Raw genomic sequence first — 27,463 nt, 5'->3', positions numbered from 1 at the left:
TGATTCATACCACACTCCTGCACTTTGTTTATTACACATTTCATCGCAGGATTTTATTAGAAGGCGACAGTTTCGAATTTATGTTGACGTTTTTCCTGAAAGCTTGATGCGTCTCCTGCTGACGAAGCACCGCCTGAACGATATCCCTTAACTTAACATAAGAGCAAATGATCAATGTGTTTGTGCATCTTTAACTTATATTTACCCACTGACTCTGATTAACGAGTGCACATAAGTCTTACTGTGTTGTCACTGAATGACCAACGTTTTTCCTCCTGACACTCTGCCCCGATCCATACATGTGCCTCCTCATAGCATGTTTATGTTTGTGCTTGAAGTGCATGTGAGGTACCACACCTACGTCTTGGGCGTTTGCCAGGTATTTCCCCATGTGTCAGGAGAATGTGGGACAGCTTCATTACTGTTGTTACTTAACTGTGTACACTCCGTGCAGGGTCACCCATAAGGTGTTGTATCTGAGAGAGAGAGAGCGAGAGAGAGAGAGAGAGAGAGAGAGAGCTACTGATGCATTGCAGATAAACTGCAGATCCTGGTGTAACCCCTCCCTCTCTCTCTTCCTGTGCAACCTGCCTCTCTTGTTGCTCTTTTTTCGCTCCTGCCACTGTTCACGATATCGTCACTGCCCCCCCCCCATCAGACCTCCCACCACCATCACCCCATACGGCCATCTACAGCCTGTCACACCCAGTGTTACCTCACCATCTCCTCCTCTTAAAGCTTACAACTCTCACACATCCATCTCCAGAGCCAACAGAGCCGTTTGCCCTTTTGCAGAATACTGCATTCGGAAGTTTTAAGCTCCATCACAAGGTTTTTTGCAAATCAGCGATGACTCAGGCTGCAATTAACATGTTTCTGCAGCTACTTCGGATGTGAAGATTTTGCACCTTTTGGCAAAGGAATGAATGAGATTTTGTTACTTCTACTGTTGGACACTTCAGACTGATGATCCCTGCTGCCATTTACATGTCATATTGTATTTAATTTCCTCTTTACTTTCCCCTTAAATACAAAGAAATCACAATGAAAACATAAATTCCTGTTATCTTTGTTGCAAAAGCTCAGTCGTTGATCAAAGCAACTATTACAGACACATCAGATTCATCATTCTGCTGCATTAAACACTTATTATCACTATTAATACATGAGTGAAGATAAAAAACACAATTAACAATCATTTCAATAACATTTTTGCTGAGAGTTCTCCAGTTGTTTTTGAATCATGGAGCTTTGTTCAACAAAGAAAATGAATGCTTTTTTTCTCACTAGGAACTAATGGGACGCCCCTTTTTTCACAAACGTGTGCATCAGCAGAGCCTCTGAGGAAACCTCTGGGAAAAATGTCAATCAATGTAAATCAATATACAACAAACCTCAAGTGGGAGCTGAACATGCAATAATCTAAATCCTGCTCTGACAAGGCTCTGAAGTGCAAACATGTGCACAAACAGATCCACACACCGGTGCACAAAGTGTGTGACGTAGTAAAATGTTGAAAACAAAACCAAAAATGTACAAACAATTCATGTTTTGCACTCACTTTAAAACGAACACAGTTTCTGTAAACCTTACTCTACAATTCTGTAACACATCACCCCCCCCCCCCCCCTCCCAATGAACTGGAGGCCCACATTGCCTCAGCTGTGTCCACAGTCTAAAGGTGTGATGGTGCATCAAGACGTTTGTGATTATGTGCCATGTGATGCACACCTCCATCACTTCTGCTCATGGTCCCCTGAAGGTAAAAGATACCAGATGTAGAAGGTGGACGCTAACGTTGTAGACGTTATGAAGGGAGAGACAAAGAAGAGGGGGGAGGGAGAGGAGACAGCAGGAAGGAGGCTGGGGAGTATTGGAAAGAATAGGACATGATACATGTATTAGGAAAATAAAGAAACTGTCCTCTTCACACACACATACACACAAACCACAGCTGGCTTCCACCTTTGTGACACCAGTTTTCACTGTTTCCTGTTTCAACATGACGATGCCCCTGTGCACAAACCAATAAAAAGTCGTTTTCCCAGTTTGCAGCAAAAACTTTACCTTATCTCCATCCACAACTTTCAGGATGAACTGGAACACCCACTGTGAACAAAGCCTCGGTGCTGGAACACTTTTAATGATCCTGTGGCTGAATCTCTGCAGCTGAATTCTTAAATCATGTTAAAAAAAAAAACGACTGTTGCAGCAGCAGAAAACTAAAGCCTATATATTTTGTATATAATTAAGTATCCAACAATTAACATATGGCTAAACTACATACAGCATATGAAAATGATGTGTAGCATTTAGAAAATTGACAGCACTCATGACACGGATCATTAATCTTCCAGTTTACACACACACACACACACACACACACACACACACACAGTGGGCAGAGCTGCATCGATGCAACTGTAATTAAGGTCCATGCCTCCCTCTCTATTTGAATGCCCTTTCCTCTCCACTGGTTCACGTCACTCTCTGTTTCCTCTCATGAATATATGTTGGAGACAGAAGTCTAATTTGCCGCCATGTTGGTTGTACTTGTACGGCACATCACAGAGGCTCAGGAAGAAAAATTCAGGGCCTTTTCAATCAATGAGCTCCGCCTCTCCTGCTCAAACACAACTGGCCAAACTAGAAATGGAAACCAGAGAAATCTCATGTTTGCCTGTGTCTTCGGTGGGTGTGGCTTCCTCCTAATGTCTGAAGACATGCAGGTTATAAAACTTATGGAAGTGTGCGTGACTGTGAGTCAGTGGTTGTTTGTCTCTGTATGTTGGACCTGCAAAATGTTGGCGACATGTCCAGGACGTAGCTCCGCCTCTCGCACAATGTCAGCTGGCACCAGAGACCCTCAAAGGATAAAGAGTATCTACAAGGGAGGACTAGATATCTGAAACCATGTCTGTTGCCCTTATAACCTTGTCACTTGATTTATTATTAAAGGGTTTCTATAGTTTACATAATTCATTATGAAACATATTTTTCATCGCGCTACTGAAAAAAGTTGCGACGCTGCTAATGATATGTGCAACTCAACGATGCATCAGCTACATCAAGGTCATGTCGTCCTTTTAGTCCGTGAATCAGCATAAATAACGACATGCCTCTGCAGTACGTCACCTCAGGACGCCAGTGTCTTGACCTCATGGAAACACACTCTCCTCAACTCTGTAGACTCTGCAGGCTCGAGGCCGGGGCAGACTCACTGGGGGCTCACTGGGATGGGCTCGTCTGGCTGCTGGAGCCTTTTTGTGCTGCAGTGCCACTTGACAACGCTCCAACCCTTCTGCAGTGCACTGAAGCTCAGGTCTGGTGTTGAATGCCCATCCCACACACACCCTTGTTCGAAACGTGTACATCGCACCACCGTCGTCCTCGTAGGGACATCCAAAAAAGCACCCAGCGAACGGCCCAGCAATGAAATTAAATCATCTGATATCCTGAAAAGAGACGTGAGGCAGTGGTCAAGGGCACGGTAACGGCAGCAGGCGAGGAGGCAGTGGATGCGGCTTCTGGATTGTTATCATTTACATTTACAATTCATAGTAGTGCTCAAAATAGGCACTAGAGGAAATCGTCATTGTGACCATCTCTCCCTCCCTCTCTGTCTCTCTGTCTCTCTCTCTCTCCTTCTGTCTCTCTGTCTCTGGAGCGATCTAAAATTGGCCCGATGCATTAGCTCTGCTCCTCTAAGGCAGTGGAAAGCAAATGAAAAGGAGGACAAGGTAATGTAGACAGGTGATTTATAGTGAACGCCCAAGTGAAAAGTTTTCTGCTCTCATTTCAAAATCCATAACAAGCTGAATTTTACAGGGGACAACTTTCCAACACAGTCCTATAACTCTCCCCTGATTTAGATTAGGTTTAACTCCCCGTCGTCTGAACATTCACCTGAAATGATCTCGGACTTACATGGCTGCACCATAAGCGTGTTGATTTCTACAGAATTAAATACATTAAATGAAGCCTCATTAGAAAGCACTGATGCAGCTGTTTTTGCTGCATTAGCTCCAGTGATTGTTAATCATTTCTCATTGATCGGCGTGGCCTGAGATTAGAATGAAGCATGGGGGTTGATAGGAGATCAATAACCTGTCGGTGAGACCCGAGTCACCGGACCAGGGGTTGTCTTCCATTCAAATGAAAAGGAAGATGCTTTTAAATTGTATCAATCAAGTGTTACTGTTAATGTTTCCCCGATGCAACATAGCAATGCTCTGAAATCATCCAAACATAGACTGTACTACCTCCTCACAGCTGGATGAACATTAGTGAGGTGTGAGTCAGTATCAGTAGTGGTGTCAATGCGGATGTGTTTGACCAATAGTGAGTCGGCTCATGGGCCATGACTTCAGGGGACATTACATTGACAAACATTTCCTGGAACAAACCGTAACCATAGTAGCTACTTTACCAACTCTAAGCTTAAACTGAAATCAGAAAACATGTCTTCAACTTAACATGTTAGAATTTATGTTATGCAATTTACGATGGACTTTGTGGATTGGATTTTGTCCACATAAGGAAGACACGTCCCCCATTAACAGATTTATGTCTCCACAACATGAGTAATACCTAGACCACACACACACACACACACACCCACACACACACACACACACACACACAGGAAAAACTTGTTTTCTGTCCATGGTGCTGAAATGACTGCACCAATTCAGCAGTGATCACTCATGTATCTATCTTTCTATCTATCTATCTTTTCTTTCTATCTATCTTTCTCTCTATCTCTCTATCTATCTATCTATCTTTCTATCTATCTATCTATCTATCTATCTATCTATCTTTCTATCTATCTATCTATCTTTCTATCTTTCTATCTATCTATCTATCTGTCTGTCTGTCTGTCTGTCTATCTATCTATCTATCTTTCTATCTATCTTTCTTTCTATCTATCTATCTATCTATCTTTCTATCTATCTATCTATCTATCTTTCTATCTATCTATCTATCTTTCTATCTTTCTATCTTTCTATCTATCTATCTGTCTATCTAAAGTTGGAGACATGTATCCTCCAGCCCACGTGGCTCAGAGTGAGCGGGACGTCGGCCCATTAGCAGCGGCCTGAGGGGGATGCGTCCTCCCCTCCCCTCCTCCCCTCCTCCCCTCCCTCCCTCCCATCAATGGACGGGACCAAAGTGCTTGGACTCTCCCTGTCAGTGGCTGAGCCTGAGGTATATAAGGAGCAGGCAGAGCAAGTCTAAGTCGCTATGAGAGCCATACACCGCTCACCTACACACACCAACATAACACGCATACACCCACATACACCCAACTCTCATTCCAGCGCACATCCCCTCCGGTAGTCTGACCGGATGAGTTACCCGGTGGACACCATAGGGAGCCCCTTCAGGAGAGCTATGGATACTAGGACGAGCAGCTACAGCCGCTCCGGCACCCCCTCCAGCGGCTTCCGCTCCCAGTCCTGGTCCAGGGCGAGCCCCGGCTCCAACGTGACTGCGTCTTACAAGAGGAGCGTGAACATGCCGGTGTCCCGGGCATACAGCTCCACGGTGCTCAGCTCCGCCGACAGCGTTGATTACAACCAGACCTCCATCCTGAACGGAGACTACAAGCGATCTAACGAGAAAGAGCAACTCCAGGGGCTCAACGACCGCTTCGTTGTTTACATTGACAAGGTGCATTACCTGGAGCAGCAGAACAAGCAGATCGAGGCAGAGATCCAGGCGCTGCGGCAGAAGCAGGTGTCCCGCTCCCAGCTGGGAGACCTGTACGACCAGGAGCTGCAAGAGCTGCGCTCCGTGCTGGAGCAGATCCACCATGACAAGGCGCAGATTCAGATCGACACCGACCACATCGAGGAGGACATCCATCGGCTCAGGGATCGCTTCGACGAAGAGGCGCGCATCCGGGAAGAGACCGAAGCTATCATCCGCGTCCTGAAGAAGGACATGGGCGACTCGGAGTTAGTGAAGTCCGAGTTGGAGAAGAAAGTTCAGTCGCTGCAGGATGAGATCGCCTTCATCCGCAACAACCACGAGGAAGAGGTGAGCGACCTCATCGCGCAGATCCAGGCTTCTCAGGTGACCGTGGAGAGGAAGGACCTGCAGAAGACAGACATCACCGAGGCTCTGCGGGAGATCCGCTGCGAGCTGGAGGGTCACTCCAACCAGAACCTGCAGCAAGTGGAGAACTGGTTCATGTGCCGCTACTCCAAGCTCACCGAGGCTGCGGAGCAGAACAAGGACGCCATCAAGTCCGCCCGAGACGAGATCTCCGACTACCGCCGCCAGCTGCAGTCCAAGACCGTGGAGTTAGAGTCCGTGCGCGGGACGAGAGACTCACTGGAGCGGCAGCTGAACGACATCGAGGACCGTCACAACAGCGACCTGGCCAGCCTGCAGGTATGGAGCCACACAGCCGTGCGTAAAGAGCGCAAAACGACTGTAGTTTGAGCAAACTTTTACACATTAGATTGTTATTTCTTGTTTTGTGATTTAACATATTCGTGCTTGTTTCAAACTTAATAATTAGACATTTGTAGATTGAATGAACGTGCAGAACATTTCATATGTTCTATCTTAGTGACGCAGTTTTTATTTGATGCGCTCAAACCCAGCAAAGTCTTTCCTCATCATTCCTGCATCATAGTTGAGTGTTTGTGAAAACATTTTCTGCTGCGTAATTGTTAGGAGGCACTCCATCGTCCTCGAATGCCCTGAGAGAGATTCTCAAGTGATAGGAAAAGGTTTGGGAGGGAGAGACTGCAGCAGACTCTCTCTCTCTCACTCCCTCTGTTTTGCTGAGTCAGAGGTAAGGGTGGATGCTTTCATTGGCTCTGTCCTTGGATCACATCACTGAGATTTTGAAGCGTGGGTGTGTGTGTTTGTGTGTGTGTGCGTGTGTGTATTGAACAAGTGTGGAGGTTGCCCTTGAAAACATGTCTTGAATACTGTATTGCGTCAGAATATATTAAATCGACAGCGGAGGTGAATGGAGATGACATAACTTACAAGAAAAAGGGATGATGATACATAAGAGTTTTATTATTGAGGCAAGGACACTCAGAGAAGAAGGTATATATTAAAGGCAACATGCACAGTGAGCAATCTGTACAACCTCTGTCCTGCGCAGGATTTTGATGCATTTAATCAACCGTGCATTGTTTTTGCTCCTTGTTTCCTCAGGAGACGATTCACCAGCTGGATAATGAGCTCAAGAGCACCAAGTGGGAGATGGCTCGTCACCTGCGCGAGTACCAGGATCTCCTCAATGTCAAGATGGCCCTGGACATTGAGATTGCTGCATACAGGTATATACTTACGTAATTCTGACATTTGATAAGGAGTTTTGAAATAACATTTACAGTCACTTTATGGAATCTCTTCTCTTTCAGGAAACTCCTCGAGGGTGAGGAAACCCACTTCAGCACTTTCCCTTATCGCCAGACGATCACTTCCGCCAAAATCTCCAAACCCAAATCAGAAACCCCCAAGCTGAAGGTGCAGCACAAGTTTGTCGAGGAGATCATCGAGGAGACCAGGGTGGAAGATGACAAGTCCGACATTGACGAGGCCCTGGCTGAGATAGCACAGGAGCTGTCGGCCACACTCGGAGGAGGAGAGGATGAGGAGGACAAGGAGGGAGGAGATGGTGAGGAAGCAGAGGCTGAGGATGAAGAGGGTGAAGAAGATGGAGGAGAGGAAGGACAGGAGGAGGAAGTTATAAGCGCTACAGAAGCCAAAGTAAGCTCCAGCACACCCACTAAGGGGGATGAGGAAGAAGAAGATGAGGGAAAGGGTGGCGATGAGGACGAAGAAGGAGAAGGTGGTGAGGAGGGACAGGATGAAGAAGAAGGTGAAGATGAGGGAGAAAAGGGGGATGATGCAGAGGGAGAAGGAGAAGAGGGAGCAGAGGATGAAGAGGAGGTTGAGGAGACAGTTCTGTGCTCCAAAGCTCCCGAGTCTAAAGCCTCTCCCGACAAAGAGAAGGCTGGAGTAGAAGATGAAGCAGCAGAGGAGGCTGGTGCTGAAGATGAGGGTGATGAGAAAGAGGAAAAGGAGGACGCAGAAAAAGACAAAAAGGAGGAAGATAAGAAGGTAAAAGATGAGAAAGCAGATGACCAGTCAGAAAAAGAGGTAGCCAAGGCAGAAGCTCCAAAAATGGAAGCTGCAAAACCTGAGGCCAAGAAGGAAGAAGCAACGAAACCTGAATCCCTAAAGCCTGGATCTCCCAAGTCTGAATCCCCTAAAGCCCAGTCTCCTAAATCTGAGTCTCCCAAGCCTGCATCTCCTAAGTCTGAGTCTCCCAAGGCAGGCTCACCGAAGGCCGGATCTCCCAAACCTGGTTCCCCAAAAGTTCAGTCCCCCAAGTCTGAATCCCCAAAATCTGTGTCCCCAAAACCCCAGTCCCCAAAAGCTGAATCTCCAAAAGCTGAATCCCCAAAAGCTGAATCTCCTAAAGCTGAATCTCCTAAAGCTGAATCCCCAAAAGCTGAATCACCAAAAGCTGAATCCCCAAAGGCTGAATCTCCTAAAGCTGAATCCCCAAAAACTGAATCCCCAAAAGCTGAATCTCCTAAAGCTGAATCCCCAAAAACTGAATCCCCAAAAGCTGAATCTCCTAAAGCTGAATCCCCAAAAGCTGAATCTCCTAAAGCTGAACCCCCAAAACCTGAATCCCCAAAAGCCGAATCCCCAAAAGCCGAATCCCCAAAGACAGAGAAGCCTGACGCTCCCAAGCCTGCTGAAGAGAAATCAGAGAAAAAGAGCGACTCAACAGAAGACAAAAAGATAGAAAAGAAGGATGTTGCCATGAACGGCGACTTAGACAAGAGCCCGGAAGAGGAAACGAAGGACGAGGCCAAGGAAGACGACGTGATAGCTAACGGCGTGGATGACGGCCCCGGAAAGGATGATGCCAGCCAGAAGGTGGTGATTACCAAGACCGTGGAGACAATCACCACTGGTGAGGACGGCTCCAAGCACGTCACCAAGTCCATCACTGTGACCGAGACAGTGAAGGAGGTAGAAGAGATGGTGCAGGAGAAGGTGGTGGCCACCAAGAAGACGGAGAAGCACTCCACGCAATCGGTCAAGGAAGTGACCGAGGGCAACTGAGCAGACGATGAGGAGGCGTCTGAGGATCAGGGGGAGGGGACGCGAAGACAAGCAATCAACCCAGAACTAACATAACAAAGAAAATCATACAGCTAGAGCGATGTAATAAAGATAACCACTCTTAAACATACGAAAACAAAATCATAGAGAGAAGCCAAAACCTCTAACGCAACAAGTTTCAAAAATGCATGTTGAGTGAAAGCTTTAAAACGGGCTTCTCTGCTGATGCGGTCAGAAGCAAGTGACTGAGACATTTTATCCTCTTTCTGTTTTTCTTTTTTTCCTTTCCGCAGTTCACGGGTGAGCTCACAGGTGGGAGGGAGGGGGGTCTCTGCATGCTAGCTCAGGGGAAAGGAGTACGTTCCTCTCTTATCTGTATGTATGGTAGAAATACACTGTAAAAAGAGTAGATATATGTTAAAGGGATACATGCGATGTGAGAGAGAGATATATTAATAGAGATTTTTGAGGAGGTAGACACTCTACTGAAGACGCCTTACAAGACACGAAGACACCAACTGAGCCAAAAAGAAACTAACAAACACACGATGCGTAGTTAAGAAAGCGGCGGCGAGAAACACGAGACCATATACATTCAGTAACTGAAGCTTAACAAACCTGAAGAAACTCTTAGCCTTAAACATGCTTTTTATCAGTGTCTGTTATGTTTACCTGAGTGCAACTGAAAAATTAAATATAAATATATATATATTAAAGTGTAAATGCGCAGATTCATGCATTCTTGTATGCATATAGGATGGACTTGAATTTAAATACAGAAATAAATGAGGTGCTACTGTTTGCAATCCCATGACTTTACTCATCATGAACGATTTCCCAACAGCATTTGCTCAATAAATGTCATAACGAATTAAACACAACTTGTCTTGTCATCTTGTATTATTCTCTATGTTTTATCACTGCATGCACATGTGTCTACTATCTCAAGTATAGATAGTTTTTAGATCAAAGTATAGCAGCGTGAGCCATACATGTCTTTATGGCTGTCATTTACAAACAAATTTACATCTTTATGCAATTGACTATTTTCAAATACAGTTTACACTAGAAATCCACTCTATAGTTCATATATATATATATGTTAACTACAAAAGATGACTGATACCTCACATCTCTTAATGCATATTGAATGTTCTAATAATATTAAATGTTCAAAATGTTCTAATATCAAATTTTAAAAAGTACAATATGTAACAGCAAACACCTTCATAGGGCTTTGAGAGCTTCATATCCAATTTTCTACTTCACAGTTAACCAGAGGAAGTGGGCACATGAATATCTGAGATTAAATGTATGATTAATATCCAGAAATAAATATAATTTGGAGAAAAGCAGGTCATAATCAAAACATTCTGTTGAAATTAGTTTTAAAATTGTTATCAACTAAAGATGTCCTTTAGTTCAATCCAGAAATTGTCTTTAATTAAATGCTATCAATAGTTTCTAATGACATTTTCAGTGGTGATATTTAATTTGGATGAGTCATAAAATCTGGATGAGATTTATTTCTGTGCTCATCTGTTATTAAATTGTCAAAGAAAAGTTAAAAGATTTATCTCTTAAAGGTGCAGTGTGTAGAATGTAGTGATATCCAGTGTTGAAGTTGCATGTTGCAGCTGAACACCCCTCACCTCACCCTCTCCTTCCAAACATGAAAAAGAGCCTGTGGTAGCTTCAGTTGTCATAAAAACTGAAAAGGTGTTTAGTTTGTTCAGTCTGGACTGAAGTAAAAAACATGGCAGCCTCTGTAGAGAAGGTCCCCTCCATGTAAAAGTATTTTCTAGGGTAAAGAAAACTACAATTCATACAATTTAGATGAAACGAACTAGTGAAAACATCATTAGGATTATTCTACATTAAATTTTTGCCAATAGATCCTTTCACCTAAATCTTAACCACTGAACCTTTAAGCTTTAGATTTGACGAATGTTCTGCTGAACAACTTTTCCAACAGGTTTTAAATGCAGCATGTTTTATTATATACAGTATGTGGATTTTTTGTTGTTGTTCTTGTCAGCAGCGACATTTAGTAATGACGACGGACATTAAAACTGCAAACAGGACTCTATATTGTCAATGTTTCAAACCCATCACCAGGGCAACACATCACATCCACTGTATATAATGATGGACGACATGACAGCTCCCCGAAACTGAGGCCAAAATATCTTGATTGCCCCCTGGTGGTGGGCTGCAAAGGCCATAGGTCATGTTAGTTCAAAGGACATGGACCAAACTAAAAATTCGAATACCACGTCAAATAAAGTCTATTATCTTATTTCCAGTGTTTGCTTCTACTTATTTATTTGGGAATGGGGTGCAGCACCGTGATTGACAGCTGAGACTAACTCATTATTGAATCCATGGATTGACACCAATGTGATCACTGCAGCACAGCTCCTCATGATGCCCAAAACCTAAGATGGAGGCAGCGGTATCCGGGGTATTTCGGCTTCGTTTCTGGATATTGGGAGGAGGTGCAGGTGCATCACCCACCTTCATATTGAGTGTACATGTTAAGACCGGCTGCGGACTGATTTTGTGACTAATATTTGCAAATATCAACAAACTACCGATAAAGTGTTGTTGTGTAGCCTCACTGATATTGCTGAATCATTCTGCTGATGTCTTCGTAGCATTTGGAATCATCCTGTCATTACCTCTTGCAGTCAGAGTGGCCGCTGTTGAACTAAAATCAAGGTTTAGCATGAATGTGTTAATATGTCCTTGATGCCCCATGATTCATCTGAGCTAGTTGTGAAAAAAGACATATTTAAAACACATCTGTCGTCTTTTCAAGTGATTAAAAAGATATTATTAATTTTCAATCCATCATATATGTATGAATCCCCACTTTTTTGGTTTTACTTCATCCCTCATATGATAACATTTCAATTTTATTTTAATATTCTCTACTTTTGTTTTTCTACAAAAATGTTTTAAAATATCATCCGAGAAGCACAAGAAACAAACATATCTCAAGGTAAAGTGACTTTAATTAGTTTTTTATTGTTGTGGTCCATCGTGCCACGCTACATGTGTGTAACAGAAGCACAAATAGACAAGAGAATTGGTTACACAGCAATGTCTCGCATCCATTTGCTAACATTAGCTCAAATTGACTAGCATCGGCCACATGTTGCAGCACAACGGCCTTCTGGTGGTTTGAACTCAGTACTTGCTTATTAATGCTGTTTGTATGAGGACTTGTGCTTTAGTCAAAATCGAGGACACACATATGACTTTGAGAAGTGTTTATTGAACGAACAGGAACTCACACACTGTTTTACTCTCCATATACAGGACATGTGCACACAGACCTTTATGGACTAGTCTGGATATTTGCAGGCAGATAACCTTGATTTGCTCCTTTAAATGAACTGTTTTGACAAGCAGGTTTGAGAGATAGCGCTGAGGCCTGGTTATCGAGCTGTGGTTTTTGTACTTGGACGGTTCTGACGGAGGTTTACTGAGACTACCTGTCTACTTCTTCTACTTTGTGCTCTTTGCTGCTGCCACTTTTTCTTCACCTTTCTCCTTTTTGACGTCAGCTTTGTCGTCTGTTTTGGGAGCAGCTGCTTTGTCTTCCTTCTTGGCATCCGATTTCTCTTCCTTCTCTTCCTTCTCTTCACTCTTCTCTGCTTCTTCCTTCTCTTCTTTCACTTCTTCTTTTGCTTCCTGCTCTTTGTCATCAGCTCCATCTGATTTTTCCTCCTCTTGTGCTTCTTCTTTGACTTCAGTCTCCTCTTTGTCTTCTTTGTTGTTTGTCTCCTCTTCTTCAGCAGCGTCGGTCACCTCCTCCTCATCACCACCTGTATCAATACATTACATTATTAATTGTCATTGTGACCCATAATTTCAATTAACATATTATAAAAGAAAAAGATGCACTAACCTTCTTCTTCACCCTTAGCCTCTTCACCTCCTTCAGTAGCCTCCTCCTCATCTTCTTTCTCTTTATCTCCTTCCTCCTCTCCTCCTTCTTCCTCATCTTTCTCCTCTCCTCCTTCTTCTTCCTTCTCTGCCTCCTCTTCCTCCTTTACTTCCTCTTCTGTTGCCTCTTCTCCCTTTTCCTCCTCTTCCTCCTCCTCGCCGGGTGGGCTGGCCTCAGCTTGCTGGGCGTGGCTGGCGGAGATGATCCCCTCGGTGGTGCTGAAGCTGGAGCTGAGCAGGCGCGATGTCATCAGGTAGGAGGGGCCAGAGCTCAGGCTGGAGAGGAGGGGCCGGGCGTAGGAGGGCGCAGACAAAGAGTGGCCGTAGAAAGAGGACACACCCCCGGCAACTCCACCACTGAAGCGGGACTCCTCCCCTTCCAGCAGCTTCCTGTATAGTTCAATTAGATTATCGGATTATCGTAATTTATCCATAAAAGTGTAGAATTTAATCATGCACTACTTACTTAAATGATTAATATTTTCACCTTAAACGATCATGTGAATACCTTGAATCTTAAATTCGAGTTTCCTCATATAATTGACGCAGAACTTAAACATGCTAAACAAACAGTAATACGACCTCTTCGATGTCTTTGGCTTCTCACCTGTATGCAGCAATCTCAATGTCTAGCGCCATCTTGACATTCAGAAGGTCCTGGTACTCCTTCATGTAGCGTGCCATTTCCTGTTTGGTGCCCCTCAGCTCGCCTTCCAAATCTCCAATGGTGTCCTGAAATGAAGAAAGAAAAGACACAAGAACATAAAACATGCAACATGATGAAATGAAAACGGCATAGTGGCACTGCTGACCTGCATGGCAGTTATCTCAGCACTCTGCTTCTCCTCCATCTCATGCAGCTGTCTCTCCAGGGATCCGTTGAGGCCTCTGCATGCATCGATCTCCAGCAGCCGGGCCTGGAGCTGGCGTCGGTACTCTCCTGCTTCATCCTTGGAGCTCCTCACAGCGTCACTGTGCTGGGCCACGGTTTCACTCAGGGAGCCTACCTTCCCTCTGAACCACTCCTCAGCTGCCTGCATGTTCCTCGCTGCCAGCCTCTCGTACTGGGACCTGATATCCTTGAGAGCCCCGGAGAGATCTGGAGTGGCGGCCTCAGACTCGACAGCCACCTGGACGCCCAGCTGGACTTGGGCCTGCAGCTCGGCGAGCTCACCTTCGTGAATTCTCTTGAGGAAGGCCAGCTCCTGCAGCAGAGATTCGATACTCTTCTCCAGCTCAGCCTTAGCTAAAGCAGCCTGGTCGGCCTCACGACGGGTCTCCATCAGTCTGCCCTCGGCCTCTTCTCGAGCCAGAACTTCCTCCTCATATCGACCCTGCAGGGCGCTCAGGGTTTGCTCCAGTCGCTCTCTCTGGCCCAGGACAGCTTGCTGCTCTGCCCTGGCCTCTTCCATTGCGGCTCTCAAGGAGCGGGCCTCCTGCTCATACAGCGCTCTCAGGCGGGACGGCTCAGAGTGCCTCTGCCTCAGCAGCAGCAGCTCTGCCTCCAGAGCACGGTTCTGCTGCTCCAGCTCACGCACTCTCTCAATGAAGCCGGCAAAGCGATCGTTGAGCTCCTGCAGCTGGCCGCGCTCTTGGGTGCGTACAGTACGAAAATCAGAGCTGACCTGGGACGCCTGGCTGAGCTCCAGTTCCAGGGACGAGGTCATTGAGGAGGAGGAGAGCAGCACCCGGCCGGGAGAGGAGTACTGCAAACGGGAGGAGGACAGCGGGGAGGCATGGGAGGAGTAGACGGAGTGGGTTCTCCCTCTGGTAGTCACACGAGGGGGAGCCTCGACATACCATCGTCTGTACGACGAGGTGGGATAGTAGGGGTCATATCCGATGCTACTCATGGCTGAGTAGTGGGAGCACTGGCTGCTCTCCCTCTCCTCAGTGTGTGTGTGTGTGTGTGTGGAGATGTACGCAGGGCTCAGGTTTAAGCCTCAACTGCTCTCTGCTGCAGCAGCCTGAGCTTTTATAGTCCGACACCGAGCTCTGACGCAAGCGCTTTCTCCAAACTCTGACAATGCAGGCACGATAGGCTTACACTGCAACAGCGAGAAATGAGACAGAGAGGAACCATGGGAATGAGCGTAGGAGGTAAACGAGAAAGAAAGAGGGAAAGAAGGGAAGAAAGAAGTTTATATATTATTCATCTGTAAAAAAACTGCATGTTTCTGTTTTCTTTAGCATTTCTGATGCAGAAAGGAGTTTTATTATTATATATTATTTATGATATTGGTTAACAAACTGTTTATCACAGTTTGTTTGTGCAACAATAGAAACAAAAATCCAAAGAAACAATAGATCATGTCACCAGCTTTAATAGAGACCTTGAGTCTGGAACATAACGACAGTAAAATGGAAAATAACTGTGATGCATTATGTTATTTATCATATCGAGAAAAAACATGGTTTAGACATGTTTATTGTGTTGTATCTTCACCGCGAGTGGGGGTGGGGGTGGGGTGGGGGGAGTTGGAGGGTGGGGGGTGTCCTTGATTTTACAGCCGTGACACAGCATCTCTCCTTGTGGTGGAGAGTGGAACTGCAGCCATAACCTCAAAAGACCTGCAGTGACACAATCCCACCCAAACACGATGTAAGAGTATCTGTGACAGTCAGTAAGTTCTGCTGTTGAGATTCTTACTCTGATTAAAGTTTAAAATTTGTAGGATAACTAAAGGATTACACTTTCATCTAGTAATTTATCTATTAAACTGTAATGTGTCCACTTTATGTGACTTCATGTACCACTGAGACGTTTCATTTTATTGTTCACTGTGCAATGACGATACAAAAACACATTGAGATGAAGTGAAGTTTTTGTGACATGCTTCTTTTGCATAAACGAAAATCTTATACGTAATGAAATTGTACCAGATTGTGCCACATGACATTAACACAATAAATACACAAAACCACAACACTTAGGCTGAAACAGCTGAGTGTGTGTGTGTGTGTGTGTGTGTGTGTGGGTGTGTGCAGGTGCAGTATGCAGAGGCTCAGTGAAGTTTATGTCGGGAGGATTGTTTGGCTCTTGAGCCCCATGCATAAATGCAGCGTATATTGCAGTGGTTTGCAGCAATACCTGTGTGTGCATTTGAGTGTGTGCAAGAAGTGTGAATATCTTTGTGTGTGTATGTGCATGACCTGCTCCAGTAATTTACCAATTCAGCACAAAGCCCCCTCCCTCAGTGCTTGGTGTTGTGGGAGGTGGGGGGACTTCAGTGGGAGCTGCATGTGGCTCTGCTGCAGGCTGAGTCATCGTAACACTTGTGATCACACATTCTCCTCCGTGTACATTTTTCCCGGCCTGACAATCAGATTTTTTATCTTCAGCAGATTAGATGCTTACAGGACCTGGGGAAATGAAACAGAGAAAACGGACCGTTAACTTCTCTTCCCACACAAATTCACTCACTTTAAGTTCCATTTTCTGAGGAGCTGCTTGTCTCTGTGAAGTCAACTCACCTCAGCATCAGCCTGAGTATCAAATTATTACTGTATATTTCCACTTACTTCCGGAATCACAGCTAAACTGATGACAGCATCACACAGCTGTGAAATATAAGTATTTTCATTTCAAGTTTGCACCTCGATAGACAATCAAGAATTGTCTTATTGGTGATGATATTAATGATTTAGTTTTATTTCAAAAAACGTATTTATCAGGATTTTATAATGCATTTATCAGAAAAAAAAACCCAGAAACAAAATTAACACTTCACAGTTAAGTTCCACAAACTCACGAAGCTTAAGCTGCAAGATGTTTGAACAGGATGAACAAAGTGAATTTATCTGAGCTTCTTAAATGGGATTTAATTAGTATCATACAGTAGATGTGCCATAAAACCAAAACAATGAACAGGCTGAAGGCTCAGAATTCAATCTCCATGATGTCAACTTTTTATTTTGTCTTTTCATATTTAGCTTTTTTACAATGGGATTTGTAGTTTCTTTTTAGTACAATAACCCGTCCTCCTTTTCATGATCATACGATGCAGGTTGACCTGAGGTCTGGATTTCCATTATAATTATTACTGGGGACTATTGGATTTCTCTTTATTTCTTTTCATGGATGATAGTTTGATTGAAAGGGACAATAGACATTGACTTTGCTTGACAGCTCAGCTATGACACTCGGGCTCCATTTCCAACCTTCATCAGCACTTTTGTCTCTGTAAGTTTCACAGCGCTGTCACTTCTCAACATTTAAGGAAGGATACTAGAAGAAGATATCAGGATATAACATTTTCAGTGGAATGAAACAAGAGTCAAGACATTAAATCGAATCATTAACTAAAATATAATTATGTTCTAGTGCAAATGCAAAAGTTTAAATGCAAATGTAATCTTTTGGTCCATATACATATACAATATATACAACTGATACACCTAGTAACATTACATAAATACACAGAGCTCCAACATTTTCTTTCTAAAACTTTTTTATTTCTCAGATGCTTTTATTTAATAACTTTTCATCAATCATACTGACTGCAGCCTGAAATGTTGCATGGCACTCATAAAACGTGTTTGTTTAAATGATACTACAGCTACCCCTACAGGTGACATACAGAAATAACACTTTAAGAATTGCTCTATGAAGTATTTTAACGTTTAACATGTATCAATGTATTATTTATATGATGCATCTGAGGAGCTAGTACGTAGGTCACAGATCTCTGGGAAGCTTCAGTTGATGAGAAGAAGTTTCATGATGTTTTCTAACCAGATGTATCAAGAAGCTTTTTCTGAGTCTTTAAGTTGAACACTAGTGACACCTACTGGTCAATGAAAACATAGAAACAGTGACATGGTGCATTAACATACATAAACACTACAGCACTATCAAATAAATAAATGTGTTCTTTTTAAATACTTATGGTCTTTTTCATTTCTCTAAGAAATACTTCATGTATAGCTTAAACTTCAGTCTTTTCATGTAAAGTAATGGATGATGTTGTTTGGTCTGTATATAATGATATAACATGTCTTGTCTGAAAGGTGACTCTTTGTCTGGATATTGTCAGGAAGTGAAAATGAGTAGAATAATGGAGCCTAATGAAAGTTTCAAAGGTTACAACTGATCAGGTTGTAGAACAGGAAGAAGTTCACATGCTTTTTAGTGTTTTTCCTGCCCAGAGGACAGTGATGGTTATTTTTCAGACTTGTGTAGAAGGGTAACAGTTTTTAGGGCTGCACAGAGTCTGTGGATGTGCTGGTGTAACATGAGAGGAAAAACTATATTCATTTTAATCAAGAAACAGTATCTGCTCCTTCTAAACAAGCACAGGTACAATGACTATGTGTTATGGTAGCAGGAGAGGTTGTGGTGTTGTGTTGGCACTGGCACATGTACAGAGAGAGAAAGCAGATGAGTGCATGCTGTACACAACTCTTAACTGTGTTATGGCTCCATGTCATCTGAGGATTTCCCCCTGACAGTCATAACACTGAGCAAACCTGCAGGAAGCACCGTGTCTTTGTTATTCAACATGATATAAACCCTGAGCACATATACGTGATGTTGTCTAAACACACAAGCTCCACTTCAGTTATGAATCTGCTCATCTGAGACTGCGTCCAGTTGCCTTTTTGCAACCAACGCTGATCTTTACACTTTTGTTCCATAGACCTTAGTTTAAAAGTCATGTTGCTATTTTGGCCTAATGTCTGACCTCTGGCCTTCGAGACCACCACATGTCCCACCAGCTCACCAGACCTCTGCTGCTACTGGCTGCTCCTGCATGTCCATCAGTGCATGAGTGTCGCTCACAGGTGGAAAATAAATGAGGCCTGTCCGCTGTTCACTGCCACTATCCAGGCTGCTATAAAAGGAGGCTGGTATGCTGGTTTGGCCTCACTGTTGTCGGCCAGTGTGTGTGCACAACTTAGAAGGGCTGAGGGCACTGTGTCTGGGTTAACTCTAAACTGTAAGCATGACTGCTGTGCATCGTTTGGTCATCGTGCGCCACGGCGAGAGCGCCTGGAACCAGGAGAACCGCTTCTGCGGCTGGTTTGATGCCGACCTCAGCGAGAAGGGTATGGAGGAGGCCAAGCGCGGTGCCCTGGCCATCAAGGATGCAGGCTTCAAGTTTGATGTGTGCTACACCTCTGTGCTGAAGCGTGCCGTCAAGACCCTGTGGACAATCATGGAGGGCACGGACCAGATGTGGCTGCCTGTGATTCGCACCTGGCGTCTGAACGAACGCCACTACGGAGGCCTCACCGGTCTCAACAAGGCTGAGACAGCTGAAAAGCACGGTGAAGAGCAGGTGAAGATCTGGCGCCGTTCCTTTGACATCCCACCTCCACCCATGGACAAAGACCACTCTTACCACAAAATCATCAGTGAGGTAAGACAAGTGTAACTTATGGACATTAATATATTAATATGACTATTGTCTTCAATTAATCATTCCCTAAAGATACTGCACATACCATAAAACAGCTATTGGCATAAATTTACTTTAAATAATACAAATTTCAAAACTAATTTACTCTGCTGACAGTTATGTAACAACTGCCATTCTGTTCCCGTCCCCACCTCCAGTCCCGGCGCTACAAGGGCTTGAAGCCCGGCGAGCTGCCCTTGTGCGAGTCCCTGAAGGACACCATCGCCCGTGCTCTGCCTTTCTGGAACGACGTCATCGCTCCCGAAATCAAAGCTGGGAAGAACGTTATCATCGCTGCCCATGGCAACAGTCTCCGTGGCATCGTCAAGCACTTAGAGGGTGAGCATTGCAGAGTCAGTCACTGCAGCAGGTGGACATAAAACAATAAAGGACAATGAAGAGGAAAGTGGTGCAGTGAAAGGTAGATGTGGAACTTAAAGTTATAAAACCTTTTCAAGATTTCAGTTTTACGATAGATTTCACAGCATTTGCATACAAGGCCAAGGCAGAGAGACACACTCAGAGACAGTTGTGGATTACAGTGAGTATAAATAGCCTGCAGGGACTCTCGCACTCCAGCTCAGGGACAGGGGAGCGGGTCATGAGCCTGGTTCCCGTTACAGTCACGACCTTTATGTAGAAAGGTTAAACTTTTTACAGGAGTGGCCATACGATAAGGAGTTTTACAAACCCAAGAGTGTCATGTGCAAAATGGAATGAGACACAGAAGTAGATCGAGTTTCCTATTCATTATAAATTGCAGTGATAAAAATAACTTATAATACAATTGGATAGAAAACCTGCCCTGCTGACTGGTTTTATCATGTGAGACTGTTGTCCTTCCCGTAAACCTATGAGCTCCAGACACTTTTATATCCTATCAGTTACATTGCCGAGGTTCAATATGCTGATCTGCATGTCTGTGTGTTTCTAGGTATGTCCGACGCAGCCATCATGGAGCTCAACCTGCCCACGGGAATCCCAATCGTGTACGAGCTGGATGCAAACCTGAAGCCCGTGAAGCCCATGGCTTTCCTCGGCGATAAGGAAACCGTAAGGAAGGCCATGGAGGCCGTGGCCGCTCAGGGTAAAGCCAAGAAGTAAACCTGCTCTGGTGAGGAGACAGAAAAAGAGACTCGTCCCTCCCTCCACCCTTCATCAGTCAACCTTTCCTTTTCCACTCATCCAACCTTGTAGTCCATTCCAACAGGGGGATTGTTTAATGGTTCTTTTGGAGACGGGCCATTTTCAGCACCTCAGCCTTGTTTGTTTCATCGACTGACAGAGTGATGACCTGTCAATCCACGCAGGCAGCCTGGCCTCACATTCAGCCCTTTTAAATTGTGACCTAGCCCTATTTTGTGGGCCCCACCACGCTGCCACAACCAATAAAGAAACCATATTTTTATGTATAGGCCTGTGTCTGTTTGATTTCTTTATGCTGATCGTGTCTTTCTTGAGATTACATTATCATCCACGTTTCTTACACCTATTCTTTCCCATTTGGAAATGAGTGGTTTCAGCAAAGTGCAAAGGTGCTGTGAAATCGAATCCGTGAGGTAGAGAGGGGATGAGGAGGAGGAGGAGGAGGAGGAGGAGGAGGAGGAGAGAGAGAATGAGAGAGAGTCAATGGGTTCATCTTGGCAGTTTTCCCATGATGCAGGAGAAGGCTTGACTGAGTTTTTTCCCTACGCTCTGCTCCGGTCAGATCACAATGACAAACACAAACAGAGAGTCATTTTAAGAAGCTATCAGACGTAAATGAGCGAAACCAACGGAGACGGATCATGAATTAGAGGAAAAACCTAAATAGGTGTCTGGAGGGTTAGAATGAATTCATACATTATTGTATATATCAATACAAGTGATCATTTCTGGCACAGAGAAAACATCACTGCGAATCAATACATGATGAAACACTTGCAGCCTGTGGTTTTCTATACCGGCTATGGTTAGGAGAGGTCATTCAGGGTCACAGGATGGGTTGATGAATATGAAATGATGAATTGAATCTTTCCAGTCCCCAGATCACCACCCAGTCTAACACCAAAGGGAACCTTAGAATCCTTCACTAGATATTAAACACTTTATTAAAGATGTTTTAGGAGCCACCAGAACAGATAAATGACAGATTTTTGGTTTAGCAGGCTAAGTGTTTAGTTAATAGCACTAACAGTTAATAGTCTGTTGCCCTGAGTAAATATCAGCCTGCTTATATTGAGTGTTTGGTGCTAATAGTTAATAGAACATAATATTTACCAGTTTAGTGCTATTAGTTAATGTTAGCATGCTAACATTTAGTGTTAGTTAATAGCACTAATTAGTTAATAGTATAGTGCTGAGTTCATGTTAACATGCTAATGTTGACAAATGACACAACTTAGGGGGAAGTAAATGTAAATTCTATAAAGGTTTGGACAAATTTAAATTTGAACTGGGTGATGATGGTTTATGAAAAGTTATAGAAAGTATGACCAGTGACAAAGATAAACTGATCACATGCAACAGATTTAATTCAGGATTAGTATTAGTTTATGAACACACAGAGAATCACCAACATTACATTACATTTCTAAAACATCAAATCAAACAATAAGCAGAGGTTCATGACCATGGTTGAGTCACATTTGATGTTGTCATGCCACCTCCTGGCCACTAAGAGCAACACAAGCTGATTGTGAGCGAGTTAGTGTCCTTTTAGACAAATGCAGCTTTCTCTCTTTTGCATTTGTCCACAGGCAGGGTCACATGCTGAGGTTGGTCCGCAGCCTTGGCACTTTCAATTTACAGGTGATTATAAAAGAATTTCAAAATTCAAAGTGACTGTTCATTAAAAAAAGATCAGGCCGAGGCTTTGATGTGGATCAGCATGTTTGATGCAGTCGATGTTCAAACAGGTTCAGGAGCTCAGTCATGGTCCAGGTCTGAGGTGTTATGATCAGCTGCAGTTTTTGCAGTGGTTTGCCTCTTGAAGGGTTTGAAGAAGTCTGGTAGAGATGCTATCTTATAAGGGTTCTTCTTGTATGTAACGGCTTTATTGGTTTCCTGTTTGGATGCATCTACGTACTCTGCAGCACTCGTCACATTTTTTTCTATGTTGTTGATCAAATCCCCCTGATGGAAGAAAAGCAGAATTGCCGCAAGTCCGATTTTGCTCCCATGACTGTTTATCAGTGCATCAAAATGAAGCGGCCGTCTTACCTGAATTTCCAGCAGTATGGCCGTGTCAGTAAATATCTCATGCAGCTCTTTGATGCTGGACTCAAGACAGACGATATCCTGATGACGAGATTCAATCTCGCTCAGAGCCTCGCTGGAAATCGGCTTGTTGGAGTTGATCTGTGAAAGGAAACAAAACATGCACCAATTATTTTCATATTCTCCATCAAGCAACTGATAACCAACAACAAAAACTAAGCTCAAGTATCTATTGCTAACTATTGAATAGCCATTTATTGTGTAGGGAACTTAATGAAATTCCACCAACATCAGATATGAAGATGGTGAGACTGTCACGACGCAGCATCACCTCCAGCTCCTCATCTGTCGTCACTCGATCCACTGACAGACAAAGGTTGAGGACAATGTTCAGATTAAATTAACATTAAACATAAATACATCACTTAAAACAGGCTTGTGCAGGCATCAGGTGACCGACATCATCAATAACAATAGGCCACAGTTTTATACATGATCATGAATGTGCAGTGGAGTCACCCCCTGCTGGTCATTTGTGCAGCAGTCTGCATCCATTCTTATATACACAGTTGATGACTCCTACAAAGACCTTCACATCCACACCACCACAAGTTCTGTTGCTACTTAAGATCCTGGTGTGAGACATGAAATGCGTTTACACAACACTCAGAAGAACAAGGGATTATGTTTTGGTTCCATTGTTTTGTTTTTGGAAACTCACCGATCTCCAGTTGTCTCTGAATTTGTGCTTTGCATTTGTCTCTGAAGGACATCTGTGAGTTATGGAAGCCACGCATGACCTCTGCAAACCTCCGGGTCAGATGTGAGTGCTGGTGGGGGGGGGGGTCAAAAGAATCATCCAGCAGATTATTGAGACAGAAACGACAGGGAGTCAGTTTAATTATCATGTGCACAGACCATTGTCAGTAGAGGGATGCGTTCACATATAATAAAGAGTTGATCATCCTTCTGCATCGGACGTCTTTAACAAAATAAAGTCGTCACAAACCTGGTTCTTTTCTATTCGCTCGATGACAGAGGGCCTTCTAACGTTCTCCTCCATGGGCAGGGTTTTCTGCATAGCTAAAACAAACAAGGGGCAGAAGGAAAGAAAAAGAAAAGTCTGCTGGTAAAAGTTGTGATTCTTTTCTACTTTTCTACAAATATTTGTGACGCAGTAGCACGGGCTGCAGCTCCCTTTCTCCTCTGTCTATTTGCAAGTTAAATCTTGTGTTACATACTAAACAGTCCCAGGAATTGAGGAAGTGGAAGCTGCTGTCGTTCCTCCTCACTGTCATAAATGAGTGATTATATACAGCTGCATGATTAACACATCAACGAATGACAACCTGAGATAAAGTACGAGAAAAATCAAAAGGAGCATTTGTTAAAAAAAAGGAACTCACATTTTAACTTGGCTCGGACTGCGTTGGCGTTCTTCTTGATCTCACTGATCAGCAGCTCCAGCTTGTGCTTGTTTGCTAAACACGACAAAATATATTCACTTCGTAAAAAAATAGATTGAATAGGTCCTCTGATCTAAGCCATGAATTTAACAATAATTTAATAATGGCCGCTTTGTCGATATCACCCGTACTGATTTACCTCCAAAGATGGCAGACTTCATGTTCAGCTAATCAAGCTTATATCAATATCATTAAAGTCACATTATTTTTTCTTTTAAGCTTAAAAATGGATTAAAAGAATATTAGAAGATTAAAACCAACACTGTATTGTACCTCCTCACCATGCTAACACAATGCATAAGCACTATACCGATGTATATTGAACTTTTGTTGTATAGTTACTGATGAAAGTTGTATTCTGGTCATTTTTTATATCGTCTGTAATCACCCCTGGTGGATAACGTTTGTTGGACATGGTTTCATTTACACATATTGTTTGCTTAGTGTCTAGGAGCATGTTTGTAGACATCAGCTCCCACACAGAGAATATAGATACATGTTCTATATTATGTCTTTACGTCTTAATCGCCAACACACGAGGTTCTGTGTGAAGTCTACTTCTCTACACATGTTACCACAGGTCTGTTTGTTTCTGCTGCTCTGTTTGTCTTTTCAGAGACTGTTTGCCCTGAAGGAGGGGACTGATCTCTGATATCATCTGCACCAACAGTGACCGCATCACAGTTCCACTCTGTACTGGCTTTTTGAAAACTAGTAACGGCCGTGGGGGAGAAAAACTTGATCGGCTGCACTCACTCTGGTCTTGGTTTGTAGAGGAGAGGATGACACCGTGGTTCTTCTGCACCTCCTCTGCTTGACAGGAGATTTTGTCAATGAGGCTTCTCACCTCCCCCACCTACACACACACACACACACACACACACACACACGCTTGTATACAAACAGTAGCTACACCCTTACAACTGTCACTGGAAATAACAAAGAGAAAAGAAAACACATGGGGAGTTTACCGTCTTGAAGAAATCCTCCATGTTGCCTCTGCTCTCTGTTGATTCTGTCATATCATCCGACTGCTGCTGATAATACAGATTATTATCATTACTACTATTCCGGCTGTTGCTGCACATTAACATCCACTAAAGCAAATTAAACAAATCAACACATAGATAAGTGTTGGGGAGCTGAAAGCTGGACGTTACAGCCATTTTCCTCTGCAGCCACCGAGCTTTAAAAACCTTTAGTTGTTGAACTTGTTTCCTTGTATTTCCGTGTGTTCAGCTACATTATTACTATAACTACATCATCAGTCATAACAGAAAGTCTAACGGACGTTACTTCCTGGTAGTTTCGCTGTGTAGACGGTGAGACTCCACCTGTACCTGCAGCCGGTGTCTTTGTCCTCTGCACACCTGTAGGAGACAGAGCGCGGGCACGCAGGCGCGTTACCGGAAGAGCCACAGAGCCCGTATCCATTACAACCACAACACCCGAGTGTGAGTTAAAGCTGCAGCTACACGCAACTGATAATAATATAATATTACATACTGTAATACAATACAATACAATACAATACAATTCAATATAATATAATGTAATGTAATGTAATGTAATATAATATAATATAATATAATATAATATAATAGATTAATGAATGTATCATTTGGTCTGAAACACTTATTATTCTCGTTTGTTTTCTTAAACTGTGCTAGTTGTGTGTATGTTATGTTACAGCCTACCTGAGGGGGGCGCTGTGAATAACTTTCAAGATTATCTCTACTAGTCCAGATAATAATAATAATAATAATAATAATAAGAATAAGAATAAGAATAATAATAAGAATAATAATAATAATAATAATAATAATAATGGTGATATTGTTCTTTAAATATGGGCTCATTAATACATTAATTCCATCAGTAACATCCTTGTTGGCCTGTTTCATGTCAGAAGGCCTGGTGTGGAAAAGCTCTGGGCTCAATCTCATTTGTTTTGCTCGATATTTGAATGTGATGCTGGATCAGCATGATGATGTGAACGGACTTGTTTCTGAATCTGATCCTCGTCTCTTCATATAAGTGGAAATTAGTTTGTGCTTGTTAAAATGTGAGAATCACTGCGTCCGCCGCTTCAGACAGAAATACCAGCAGAGAAATAAATCACAGATCCTTCAGAGACCTGCAGCGCGGCCTTTTCACATGACTGACACACACGGCGAAGACCTTCACTCTCACATCAGGAGTGTTGGTTTCATGAATAATGCAGCGAGCGCCTGTGGGTGCAAAATGTCTTCTCTGTTTCTTGGTGCACGGTGAAATCCACAGAAATGTTTTCCCGATGGGCATGAGTCAAGCAGGCTTCGGTTATTGTGTCATTTTTCAAGAGAGAGTTTGCGGATTGTTTAAATTTTTTATTGGTTTGCTAAAGTCTGAAGGCAGATGGATCCTCACAGTTAACCAGGGTGTGGCAGGATGTTTGCTCACTCACCGGCAGGCAATAATCTCACCATCAGAAACCTGTTCAGTCACTTCTGCTTTTCTTTATGACGGGGAATTTCATAAAAATATTGAATGGGTCCAAACATGGACCGAATTTAAAGAAAGCAATGCCATTTAAATGAAACATGATATGTCTCAGAGCTTAGTACAGAAGATTCTTTATTACCTCCACCAAGGAGGTCAAGTTTGTTTAATTACTATTTGGAGGCAGCACCGCATGCATTGTTACAGAAAACATGAGCTTTAATTTAGGTTTTTACTTTTCTAAGAGGAGATCAGAACACAACCGATTCTTGTGTGGTATCTTGGCCCCTGTGCTTCTCTTCAGGCTCATTTTTCACTGATGTACATTGGATTACTTGTCTTATTTATTTCAGGAGAGATTTGGAAAAATACTCCTTCTCTGAGGCTGTGCAACCTTTCCTCTGTATAGGATTAACATACATGATATGAAATTAATTCAATTTCATATAGATTTTTTAAAAATTTGATGTATTTCTCTCTCTCTACCACTAGAGGTAGCTTTAACATTATTATCAGTAAATATGAGGCTCTTGCTCTGTTTGGTCACTAAGTGATAAAATAATAATAATCATCATCATCATTATAATCTTTATTTGCAAAGCACTTTTGAAATATATATTTTAAAATTACTTACTACTACTATACTATACCACTAAAGATAGATACTATACTACTAAAGATAGATAATAATACAAACTAATAGATAGATATGATGATCAATACCTGAATCAGATGCAGTGGACTCAGAAATACTTTATTTTATTTTCCCTTTCATGAGAAATGCACTGGCAGAAAATCAGGGAGTTCACTCTGTGGCATCTGAGTCAGCAAAGGAGACTATAGAATAAG

The 27,463-nt window shown here is 43.2% G+C and overlaps 4 protein-coding genes across 4 annotated transcripts; 2 read left to right on the top strand and 2 right to left on the bottom strand.

Annotated features, from left to right (window-relative positions):
- The first annotated feature begins 5,230 nt into the window (after nt 1-5,230).
- On the top strand, nt 5,231-9,995 carry nefma (neurofilament medium chain a). The gene is made up of 3 exons (XM_020113156.2): nt 5,231-6,399; nt 7,183-7,307; nt 7,392-9,995. The coding sequence occupies exons 1-3, from the start codon at nt 5,350-5,352 to the stop codon at nt 9,112-9,114; spliced, it is 2,898 nt and encodes a 965-aa protein (XP_019968715.2). The 5' UTR covers nt 5,231-5,349; the 3' UTR covers nt 9,115-9,995.
- Nucleotides 9,996-12,374: 2,379 nt separating this feature from the next.
- nefla (neurofilament light chain a) lies at nt 12,375-15,027 on the bottom strand. Its single transcript, XM_020082559.2, has 4 exons — nt 13,881-15,027; nt 13,676-13,800; nt 13,031-13,458; nt 12,375-12,947 (listed from the first exon to the last, which is right to left on the bottom strand). The coding sequence occupies exons 1-4, from the start codon at nt 14,919-14,921 to the stop codon at nt 12,628-12,630; spliced, it is 1,914 nt and encodes a 637-aa protein (XP_019938118.2). The 5' UTR covers nt 14,922-15,027; the 3' UTR covers nt 12,375-12,627.
- Nucleotides 15,028-18,926: 3,899 nt separating this feature from the next.
- On the top strand, nt 18,927-20,881 carry pgam2 (phosphoglycerate mutase 2 (muscle)). The gene is made up of 3 exons (XM_020081574.2): nt 18,927-19,430; nt 19,628-19,808; nt 20,404-20,881. Exons 1-3 carry the CDS (start codon nt 19,014-19,016, stop codon nt 20,571-20,573), a joined length of 768 nt encoding a protein of 255 aa, XP_019937133.1. The 5' UTR covers nt 18,927-19,013; the 3' UTR covers nt 20,574-20,881.
- Nucleotides 20,882-21,958: 1,077 nt separating this feature from the next.
- On the bottom strand, nt 21,959-25,550 carry LOC109626096 (syntaxin-2-like). Its single transcript, XM_020081769.2, has 9 exons — nt 25,430-25,550; nt 25,105-25,170; nt 24,890-24,989; nt 24,074-24,148; nt 23,677-23,750; nt 23,389-23,497; nt 22,957-23,030; nt 22,671-22,808; nt 21,959-22,583 (listed from the first exon to the last, which is right to left on the bottom strand). Exons 2-9 carry the CDS (start codon nt 25,153-25,155, stop codon nt 22,377-22,379), a joined length of 828 nt encoding a protein of 275 aa, XP_019937328.2. The 5' UTR covers nt 25,156-25,170; nt 25,430-25,550; the 3' UTR covers nt 21,959-22,376.
- Between the last annotated feature and the right edge of the window lie 1,913 nt (nt 25,551-27,463).

Source organism: Paralichthys olivaceus, chromosome 18 (genome assembly GCF_024713975.1).
Source record: "Paralichthys olivaceus isolate ysfri-2021 chromosome 18, ASM2471397v2, whole genome shotgun sequence".
Classification (NCBI taxonomy): domain Eukaryota; kingdom Metazoa; phylum Chordata; class Actinopteri; order Pleuronectiformes; family Paralichthyidae; genus Paralichthys; species Paralichthys olivaceus.
Note: the sequence above shows the minus strand (reverse complement) of the source record. Positions and strands in the feature narration are given on the sequence as shown.

Coding starts and splice junctions, on each gene's coding strand:
- LOC109626096 (XM_020081769.2), bottom strand. CDS start 25,155: ATGACAGAATCAACAGAGAGCAGAGGCAACATGGAGGATTTCTTCAAG. Junction 23,751..24,073: donor AGTCCGAGCCAAGTTAAAAT/GTGAGTTCCTTT, acceptor TGTTTGTTTTAG/CTATGCAGAAAACCCTGCCC. Junction 22,584..22,670: donor CCATACTGCTGGAAATTCAG/GTAAGACGGCCG, acceptor TTCTTCCATCAG/GGGGATTTGATCAACAACAT.
- nefma (XM_020113156.2), top strand. CDS start 5,350: ATGAGTTACCCGGTGGACACCATAGGGAGCCCCTTCAGGAGAGCTATG. Junction 6,400..7,182: donor GCGACCTGGCCAGCCTGCAG/GTATGGAGCCAC, acceptor TTGTTTCCTCAG/GAGACGATTCACCAGCTGGA. Junction 7,308..7,391: donor ATTGAGATTGCTGCATACAG/GTATATACTTAC, acceptor CTTCTCTTTCAG/GAAACTCCTCGAGGGTGAGG.
- pgam2 (XM_020081574.2), top strand. CDS start 19,014: ATGACTGCTGTGCATCGTTTGGTCATCGTGCGCCACGGCGAGAGCGCC. Junction 19,431..19,627: donor ACCACAAAATCATCAGTGAG/GTAAGACAAGTG, acceptor CCCCACCTCCAG/TCCCGGCGCTACAAGGGCTT. Junction 19,809..20,403: donor CATCGTCAAGCACTTAGAGG/GTGAGCATTGCA, acceptor GTGTGTTTCTAG/GTATGTCCGACGCAGCCATC.
- nefla (XM_020082559.2), bottom strand. CDS start 14,921: ATGAGTAGCATCGGATATGACCCCTACTATCCCACCTCGTCGTACAGA. Junction 13,459..13,675: donor ATTGAGATTGCTGCATACAG/GTGAGAAGCCAA, acceptor TGAACTATACAG/GAAGCTGCTGGAAGGGGAGG. Junction 12,948..13,030: donor GGCTAAGGGTGAAGAAGAAG/GTTAGTGCATCT, acceptor GTATTGATACAG/GTGGTGATGAGGAGGAGGTG.